We start from the raw sequence: 8,636 nt of genomic DNA on the forward strand, positions 1-8,636 counted from the left end.
CGCCATCACCCGTCTTCACTTCTAGCGTCACAGAGGCGTGGCCTAGTGGCGCGCTGGCGTCATCAGCGCGCGCCGCACCCGGAAGAGACGTGGCAGCGGAGGGATAATCGGAACAGCTGGGGCTGAAGAAGACCGGGCGGGAGAATCGGAGAGCGCAGTCTCTGGCTTTCTGCGCCTCGAACCATCTCTCGTGCCAGTCCGGACCGGTGCCGCGGCCGATCAGTAACACGGAGACTGGGGTCTGTAGGAAAGGGGGCGGGGCCTGGAGGGGGTGGGGCTCAGGAGGGACTCTAGGGGCGGGACCGGTGGTATCCGGGCATCGCTGATGGAGGTGCCGGGCCGGGGGCGGGATCCAGGAGGAATGAGGGGTCGCGGGAGGCGGGGTTTATGCAGGGGGCGTGACTCAGCATGGGGAGGGGCGGTGGGCAGGAATTTGGGGTCAGGGTTAATATGAGAGGTGTCTGAGGGAGTTTAACAGTGGAAACGAATTGGGCCACCAGAGCCTGGCTACCTACCAAATTAGACCCCTTCTCCAGGGTTGACCATGGGGCTTTGCAAGTGCCCCAAGAGGAAGGTGACCAGCCTGTTCTGCTTTGAACACCGAGTCAACGTCTGCGAGCACTGCCTGACAGCCAATCACGCCAAGGTGGGGCCTTCATAGGAGCGACTGAGCAGGGCACTGGGTGGGCAGGCGGTATTGACTCCTCCAAATCCATAAGAGGCCCGGAAATGGAATGTAAGCTCCACGTGGGCAAGGACTTGGTTTATTTTGTTCACTTCTTTATTCCCAGTCCCGAGGACAGAGTCTGACAAACAGTATGTACTCAATAAATGTTCATTGATTGAACAAACAAAAGGATGAGTCTCCTCTGCGTCAAGAGAAAAAGAGGCAGGTGGGCCTTATGATAGGCTGTGGAACCCCTGCACTAGTTGTGATATTTCTCTCCTACTCCAGTGCATCGTCCATTCCTACCTGAATTGGCTCCAAGATAGCGAGTACAACCCTAATTGCCACCTGTGTGATACGCCCCTGGCCAGTCGGGAGACGACCCGCCTCATCTGCTATGGTGAGGCCTTGGCACCTTGAGGGGATCAGGGACACCTCAGGGCCCAGCTTGGTGACTGGTTTCCAGGCCTTCCTCAAGCAGCAGGACAGTGAGTCTCCCAAGTCTGAGAGGCCAGAGGCCCATATTCTGGTCCTGTTAAGTTACTTACCTGCTGTGTAAGCTGACGCAAGTCATTTTCCCTTTCTAGGCTTCCGTGTCTTTCCTAAAAATTAAAACTTCTAGTTACTACCCTGCGGATCTTAGAGGGTTGAGTGAGAGCCAGTCAAGCTTGTAGGTGTGGTTGTGGCTATGGCTGTGAACACTACCTGGCCGGACCAGGGGCTTTCAGATATTCAGGATCCACTACTTATCCGAAGACTAAACAGAGAGGAAGTAAGTTTCCCATGTTAAAGTTAGCTAAAAGAAGTCAACAGACATATGTGTCATAAGTGGAACCTGAGTCTGGCATAAGAGCCTCAGCTCCAGTTTTTGAGAGAGTTAGTGCAAAAGATGCAGCTCTACAGGTATCTCTCATAATGAGTGTGTCTCCTTGCATGAATGTAATGCACACTGTGTCTACATGATTGTGTTCATTAGTACTTGTGGGTGGGTGAATGGGTAAATGTATGTATATGAACATATGAACATATAATGTTGTGTGAATACAAAGGGAATACATGATTGAGGGTGCTTGAGTGTTAGTAAACATGTGAGTGTATAGATGTGTATATGTGAGGACTAGTGTGCCCGTAAGTGTAGATATAGGGAATGGCCCTTGTTTGATTATGTCTTTTTTTTTTTTTTTTTTTTTTTTTGAGACACAGTCTTGCTCTGTTGCCCAGGCTAGAGTGAGTGCCCTGGCGTCAGCCTAGCTCACAGCAACCTCAAACTCCTGAGCTCAAGCCATCCTCCTGCCTCAGCCTCCCAAGTAGCTGGGACTACAGGCATGCGTGGCTAGTTTTTTCTATATTTTTAGTTGGCCAATTAATTTCTTTCTGTTTTTAGTAGAGATGGGGTCCTGCTCTTGCTCAGGCTAGTTTCAAACTCCTGACATTGAGCAATCCTCCCGCCTTAGCCTCCTAGAGAGCTAGGATTATAGGCATGAGCCACCACGCCCGGCCACAGTACGTCTACACGTACTGTGTATACGTGTATACACACGTATATTTGTGCCCATGGATGTGTGCAAGCTTATGTGTGTTTGTGTATTTATCTAGGTACCTTTTCTGAAACTCTTCTTTATCAGCCATTAGCCCAAAGAGTGTGGTAGGTGCAGGCCCAAAGAGGACTCGCTGAAAGGGGAGATGGCATTTTCTTCCACCCAACTCCACCTCCCTGTGGGCAGCTTGGTACCATCTGCCTTGACTTAGTCAAATGGTGGTAGCCAAGAAGGCTGAAGTCTTGGGGAACGCTGATGGAAATGGACCCAGGGTGAGGAGGGAGAGGAGAAGGCTCTGGTGTACACGTATGTGCCCATACATCCCTGCAGTGATCTAGGGTCATTGCTGGGTTAGGAGTCCTCAGTGTCTTCTTCCTCATGTCTTTTCTCCCCTATCTCACGGGCCCTAAGATATCTTTCACTGGGCCTGCATCAATGAACGTGCCGCCCAGCTACCCCAAAACACTGCGCCTGCTGGCTACCAGTGCCCTGTCTGCAATGGCCCCATCTTTCCGCCAAACAACCTGGATGGTCCTGTGGTTTCTGCACTGAAAGAGAAGCTGGCCACAGTCAACTGGGCCCGGGCAGGATTGGGCCTCCCTCTGGTGAGAGTCTGTCTGTCTGTCTGTCTGTCTGTCTGTCTGACCATCTGTCTGCCTTGGGTGCCACCTCAGCCAGATGGGTGGGTGGGCACAGTACTGGGCAGGCTGGTGACACAGGTTCCTTCCTCCAGATTGATGAGGTGGTGAGTCCAGAGCCTGAGCCCCTCGACACTTCTGACTTCTCTGACTGGTCAAGCTTTAATGGTAAGTAGTGGCTTCCACCTGCTGTTCGAGCCTTAGCCTCCCTGCTTTGCTGACAGCTCTCTCTCTACCCACAGCCAGCAGTACCTCCAGACCAGAGGAGATAGACAGCGCCTCTGCTGCCCCAACCTTCTACAGCCAGGCCCCCCGGGCCCCTGCTTCCCCAGGCCGGCCCGAGCAGCACACGGTGATCCACATGGGCAATCCTGAACCCTTGACGCACGGTAAGCCAGGGATTGTCCAGGCCAGAGAAAGGTAGACAGGAGGTGGGATGGTTCATATGGAGGGAGTTAAAGGATCCAGAGACCCCCCCTTGGGGGGACTCTTCTCTACTCCAAGCACAGGCATTACCTTCCCTCCAATTCTGAGACAAACTGTCAGACTGTGGAGGGCAGGAGATCCCCTGCCCCTCTGCAAAGGAGCCAGTTTCCCTGAGTCTGTTGATGCTAGTGGCTCCACCTTATAGCCCCGAGGAAGGTATATGACACACGGGATGATGACCGGGCACCGGGCCTTCATGAGGATTGTGACGATGACAAGTACCGTCGCCGGCCTGCCCTGGGCTGGCTGGCCCAGCTGCTCAGGTACACGGGGTCAGGCTGGGCAGGATGCTAGGAAGCAGGGAGGAGAGGGAGTGAGAGCCAGAGGCCCTGGGAGGGACAGTTTCATGATGAAAGGAGCTTGTTCTACTGCCTCAGCTGGGCAGTAAAAACCTTGGTACATCCCTCTCTTGGGCTGTCTCTTTGTCTCCTTTGTGGCAGCTTTGGACTCAGACTCTTTGAGGCCCCTTCCTGCTTTGACACCCCCTAATCTTTGAAACTCCCCCATGCCTGACACTTCTTGGTTTCCAGAACACAGTCCTGTGTCTCATGTGCTTTGAGCTGCACAGTAACTCTGTATAGTGGCAGGTGCAGAAATGATCATCCCCATGGCACAGACGATGAAACCAAGGCTCAGGGGTGGTGACCAGGGCTCCTCTCCAGGCATGGGGGCCACCAGGGGCTGAGAGCCTGACCTGACTTTCCCCTCGTCCCTCCCAGGAGCCGGGCTGGGTCTCGTAAGCGGCCACTGACCCTGCTCCAGCGGGCAGGGCTGCTGCTACTGTTGGGGCTGCTGGGCTTCCTGGCCCTCCTTGCCCTCATGTCTCGCCTGGGCCGGGCTGCGGCTGACAGCGATCCCAACCTGGACCCGCTCATGAACCCTCACATCCGTGTGGGGCCTTCCTGAGCCCTGGCTTGTGGCTGGGCCAGCCTAGGACCTGGGGTCCTGCAGAGGGGAGGCGGGGATGCCTGGGGGCTCCTCTTCTGTGCTCCTCACCCTCAAGCCTGAGACACTAAGATCCCAGGCCCAAGCCAAGTCCACCAGAGTGGCTGCAGGCTGGGCCTGGGGTCCCTGTAGGTCAAGCATTTGTCTTGACCTGCCTCTCCCGGGTCTCCAGCCTCCCACCCCCACACCACGAAGGAGCTGACAGGTGGAAATAAACGATAGACTTTACTAAAACACCCGAAGCAGACTTTTCCTTCTCCCTCCTCGGCCCTGTCCTCAGGCCCCAGGCCTCAGTGGTTCTCCTGCCGGTAGTGGATGGCCAGAAACTCCAGAGACATGCGGTTGAAGAACATGACTCCATTGAGCACTAGGCAGAGGAGAGAGCCCCCATCAGTCCCAGTAGCCTCCTCTGCCACCTCCTTGCCACATCTCAGGGTTCCAAAGCTCCCTCTTCCCTTAGCATCCCCCCTACTCTCACCACTTACTTAGGATGATCAGGGAAAAGCTCTGAAGTAAACTGTTTTCCATCATCTCCGAGTAGAGTGACCCCATGGCAGCCCAGCAGATGCTGATCACCTGGGAGAACTGTAGGCCACGTAGTGGGAGAGTGGCCCGACACAGAAGTGCAGTTTCCATCAGCCCCTCTGGCCTACCCCAGCTAGCCCTTGAGTCCCTGCCTCGGGCCTACCGTCAGGACGACTGTGTAGTGGAAGCTCATATGCTCATAGTGGTGGGTGACACACAAGTTGTGCACGTCGCTGGTAAAGACACCCAGGTGTATGAAGAAGAGCATCAGCGCAGCCATGGTGAGCATCATGCCCTGAGGGAAGAAGAGCACAGCCAAGCGGTCCTGCCACCGCATTGCACCCAGAGTATAGACACACGTCAGATGTGAGCAAGCAGGCACTGCCTAGGAAAAGTGGCAGAGCCCTGTGGTTCTAGAGTGCCCAGTCTAGATTGGCAGTGGGATTCTAGAACCAGGAAGACAGTGGAGGAGACAAGATTTCAGAACACAGGCTGATTGCAGCCAACACAAGGGTGTTTCATGGGTGGTCGGGAATGCTTTGAATTTTGGAGGGGTGGGCAAAAGGAGTAGACCAGTGGAGGCCCATGGCATTGTTGAAGGGACAGCTCCCTCATCATCCCACCCCTCACTCTGGACACTTTGGGTGCATGTCAACTGTCCTAGAGAGGAGGTAGTGTGGGCACATTCTACAGATGAAGAATTGAGGCTCAGAAAAGTTGAGGGACATATTCTAGATTTTAAGCAGATGAGAGATTGGGACCCAGGTGTGTAGCTGGAAGGTATTCCCAGGTGATGGGGGCCCTGGGCTGGATCCCAAGTTCCAAATATTTGCACCCCCTATGATGGAAAGAAACCTAAGGGAAGGGCAGGACAGTGGATTCACCAAAGCTGTCCTGGGACCTTCCCTATCCCCTCCCCAGGTATAGTCCAGAGTTCATGTGGCTCCTGTGTCCTCTCCCCATATGTTCTTACAAGGCCCACTGCTGATCAGCTTTCCCCTCTATGCCACCTTGTGGGTTGCTGAGAGCATTTTCAACTCATTGCTGTCATCATTCCAAGAGTCCCATGAGAAAGCTGGGTGCAGGTGGCATAAACTATTTTACACTTGAGTTAAGGCACAGAGAGGGATTGTCTCACTCAAGCTATCACAGCCAGTGAATGAGGGAGTCAGTACTGAACCTAAGATCCGATTTTACCTGAGGCTGTTGCCCCAGCAGGGATAGATGCAAGCCAGGAAGTTTTCTCCATCAAGTAAGAGGTGAGATCTCCATGGCTGTCAACAAAATAAGCCAGAAAAACAGCCAGAAATGGTGTGGAGTAACATGCAGGATCCCAGGGATTGAAGTAGGAGAAGAGGAGGGAGGAAGAGAGGACTTGGTGTTGAACTCAGCCACCCCATTGCCTCCTGCTCAACTGTCTACCCCAAAAGTTAGTTCCCAGGTCAGGCAACCCAAAGTCTTCTGCCTCTAAGTAGTAGGATTAAAGCCTGACCCCAGCATCCATGCTTGCTGCCCAATCTGTCACCAATCACAACAGTTCTTCAGACTCCCATGCTAACCACATTGAAGGGGTGATGCCCCAATGCCCAGCTGTGATCTCCCTGTTGAAACAATTATTAGTTCCTCAGTTCTCCTTCGAATAACAAATTAACTTTTATGCATTAAAATTCCCAGCTTGATGCCATTTAAAAAATTATCCAGCTACGTGCACCTGTACTCCCAGCTACTTAAAAGGCTGAGGTAGGATCACTTGAGCCCAGGAGTTCGATACAGTTTGGACAATATAGTGAGACCCCATTTCATTCATAAATAAATAAATAGAAAAAATTATCCAACTAACATATGAATATGTTCTGTTAAAAGACTTGCATAAAGCACAAGCATACAGAGGAAAATGTAACAGTCTCCCTCTTGTACCTCCACTCCTACAGAGGTTAGTAACCGCTTCACCAGTTGTATGAATCAGCATCTTTTGGGTCCTTTTTTATGTAACTTCATACATCTAGATGTACATATACATGCATAATTTTTAAAACACTTTAAAAATTCACACCACATATTATCAGAGTATAATTTTTAAAAAGTTAAAAATATGACATCTAAATATACAATGAACATGTAACTAAGATTTATTAATTCATCAGTGAGGGGGTTCCACTTAAGTACCGTGTTTCCCTGAAAATAAGACCTACCCATAAAATAAGCCCTAGCAGGATTTCTAAGCATTTGCACAATATAAGCCCTACCCCGAAATAAGACCTAGTGATGGGCGTGGCTACGCACTGTATCTGCACAACCCATGCATTTCGTCACGGAGCAGTTATGAAGACAAGCAGCCCTTCTCCTCTGCCCCGTGAGAGCTCTATTGCTCGACATGAGAGATTGGGGCCAATGGTTCTAAAGGAAATAGAGTCGCAAGAAATTCAGGATGGAATTCGGGGTTTGGAGAGTTATGATGATGTTCCAGAAAAAGACGACTTAACTATATTTGAATAAATGTAGATTATTGTACCATTCTTTAAAAAAAAAATAACACATCCCCTGTAAATAAGCCCTAGGGTGTCTTCTTGAGGAAAAATAAATATAAGACCCTATCTTATTTTCGGGGAAATATAGTAAGCTGGTAAGTCACCTTGAGCTGATGTGGATATGTATTTAAAGAGGAGTGTTAGAATATGATTACTAGGTCAGACACAAAACTGGTTGATGTCCTACAGGACAATAAAAGTTATAACCTTTGAGGTTACTTTTTCTCCTGAAAATAAATGTTTTTAATCTCTCCTGGACAATATTTACTTATAATTTCAAAGTCTACTTACCTTAATAGCAAAATCAAACAACTACTGTTATTCCTGTGGGTAATTAACCACTTCGGTATGGTACTCACCGGCCGTGAAACCTTGCCCGCAGCAGGCACTCATAGTCCGCACGGTACTTTGTGCTGTGCATTGACGATGAATCTGTTTTGCTCTTGTGTGATGAGGAAAGCTTTAAAGCACTGAAAGCTTGTTTTACTTTACAGGCAGCTTTACTTGTAATGTAAATCAGAATAGGTAACATATACATATATGTTTTCATTACATTATTTTTAAATGTTCACAATTTTATTTTGATAAATGAAAAATCAGAAAAGTCATATTGCAGCTGTCAGCTAAAGTCAACCCTCGGCTGTGCGCATTCATCTGTAGCTATCCACTATAGTACACGCTCGTACTGAAGTGGTTAAATAATCCTTGGGTGGGCTTGTGAAGCAATGCCCAGTATGACATTAAAAGAACATGCTACACTCCTGGTCTTCCAATTTTTAGATAATTTTTCTTAACAGTATTCTGTAACTTTTAAAAACTTTATAAATTTCTTGGAGTAGATCTAAATCTTTATATTATTTTTTTTCATTTTCTTTTCTTTTTCTTTTTTCTTTTGAGACAGAGTCTCGCTTTGTTGCCCAGGCTAGAGTGAGTGCCGTGGTGTCAGCCTAGCTCATAGCAACCTCAAACTCCTGGGCTCAAGTGATCCTCCTGCCTTAGCCTCCCGAGTAGCTGGGACTAAAGGCATGTGCCACCATGCCTGGCTAATTTTTTTTTCTCTACATATTAATTAGTTGGCCAATTAATTTATTTCCATTTATAGTAGAGACGGGGGTCTCACTCTTGCTCCAGCTGGTTTTGAACTCCTGACCTCGAGCAATCCGCCCACCTCGGCCTCCCAGAGTGCTAGGATTACAGGCGTGAGCCACCACGCCCAGCCTTTTTTTCATTTTCTTAAGAAAATGAAAGCTGGTGACAGCTTCATAGGCTGAAATCTTCATGTGTATTTTGTAAACAGTCTCTAAACATT

General features: G+C 49.7%; 2 protein-coding genes across 4 annotated transcripts; one reads left to right on the forward strand and one right to left on the reverse strand.

Annotated features, from left to right (window-relative positions):
- Positions 1 to 51: 51 nt before the first annotated feature.
- On the forward strand, positions 52 to 4,508 carry ZFPL1 (zinc finger protein like 1). 2 transcript variants are annotated; one of them, XM_012778039.2, is made up of 8 exons: positions 52 to 239; positions 537 to 646; positions 956 to 1,067; positions 2,617 to 2,810; positions 2,939 to 3,011; positions 3,086 to 3,232; positions 3,475 to 3,592; positions 4,049 to 4,508. In XM_012778039.2, the coding sequence occupies exons 2-8, from the start codon at positions 545 to 547 to the stop codon at positions 4,233 to 4,235; spliced, it is 933 nt and encodes a 310-aa protein (XP_012633493.1). In that variant the 5' UTR covers positions 52 to 239; positions 537 to 544; the 3' UTR covers positions 4,236 to 4,508. The 2 variants fall into 2 exon arrangements, with proteins under 2 accessions (XP_012633493.1, XP_012633494.1); XM_012778040.3 differs by lacking the exon at positions 52 to 239 and adding an exon at positions 251 to 331.
- Positions 4,485 to 5,318, reverse strand: CATSPERH (catsper channel auxiliary subunit eta). Of its 2 annotated transcripts, XM_020286373.2 has the most exons (4): positions 4,963 to 5,318; positions 4,793 to 4,859; positions 4,691 to 4,703; positions 4,485 to 4,629 (listed from the first exon to the last, which is right to left on the reverse strand). In XM_020286373.2, the coding sequence occupies exons 1-4, from the start codon at positions 5,134 to 5,136 to the stop codon at positions 4,551 to 4,553; spliced, it is 333 nt and encodes a 110-aa protein (XP_020141962.1). In that variant the 5' UTR covers positions 5,137 to 5,318; the 3' UTR covers positions 4,485 to 4,550. The 2 variants fall into 2 exon arrangements, with proteins under 2 accessions (XP_020141962.1, XP_012633495.1); XM_012778041.3 differs by lacking the exon at positions 4,691 to 4,703 and having other exon boundaries at positions 4,485 to 4,641; positions 4,760 to 4,859.
- Between the last annotated feature and the right edge of the window lie 3,318 nt (positions 5,319 to 8,636).

Source organism: Microcebus murinus, chromosome 4 (genome assembly GCF_040939455.1).
Source record: "Microcebus murinus isolate Inina chromosome 4, M.murinus_Inina_mat1.0, whole genome shotgun sequence".
Classification (NCBI taxonomy): Eukaryota; Metazoa; Chordata; class Mammalia; order Primates; family Cheirogaleidae; genus Microcebus; species Microcebus murinus.

What these genes read in the sequence shown, in the direction of transcription:
- ZFPL1 (XM_012778039.2), top strand. Translation starts at nt 545, where the DNA reads ATGGGGCTTTGCAAGTGCCCCAAGAGGAAGGTGACCAGCCTGTTCTGC. An exon ending in TGACAGCCAATCACGCCAAG is followed by an intron (nt 647 to 955) that starts GTGGGGCCTTCA and finishes CTCCTACTCCAG; the next exon opens with TGCATCGTCCATTCCTACCT. An exon ending in CAGGATTGGGCCTCCCTCTG is followed by an intron (nt 2,811 to 2,938) that starts GTGAGAGTCTGT and finishes TCCTTCCTCCAG; the next exon opens with ATTGATGAGGTGGTGAGTCC.
- CATSPERH (XM_012778041.3), bottom strand. Translation starts at nt 5,136, where the DNA reads ATGCGGTGGCAGGACCGCTTGGCTGTGCTCTTCTTCCCTCAGGGCATG. An exon ending in ACTACACAGTCGTCCTGACG is followed by an intron (nt 4,860 to 4,962) that starts GTAGGCCCGAGG and finishes CGTGGCCTACAG; the next exon opens with TTCTCCCAGGTGATCAGCAT. An exon ending in CTTTTCCCTGATCATCCTAA is followed by an intron (nt 4,642 to 4,759) that starts GTAAGTGGTGAG and finishes TCCTCTGCCTAG; the next exon opens with TGCTCAATGGAGTCATGTTC.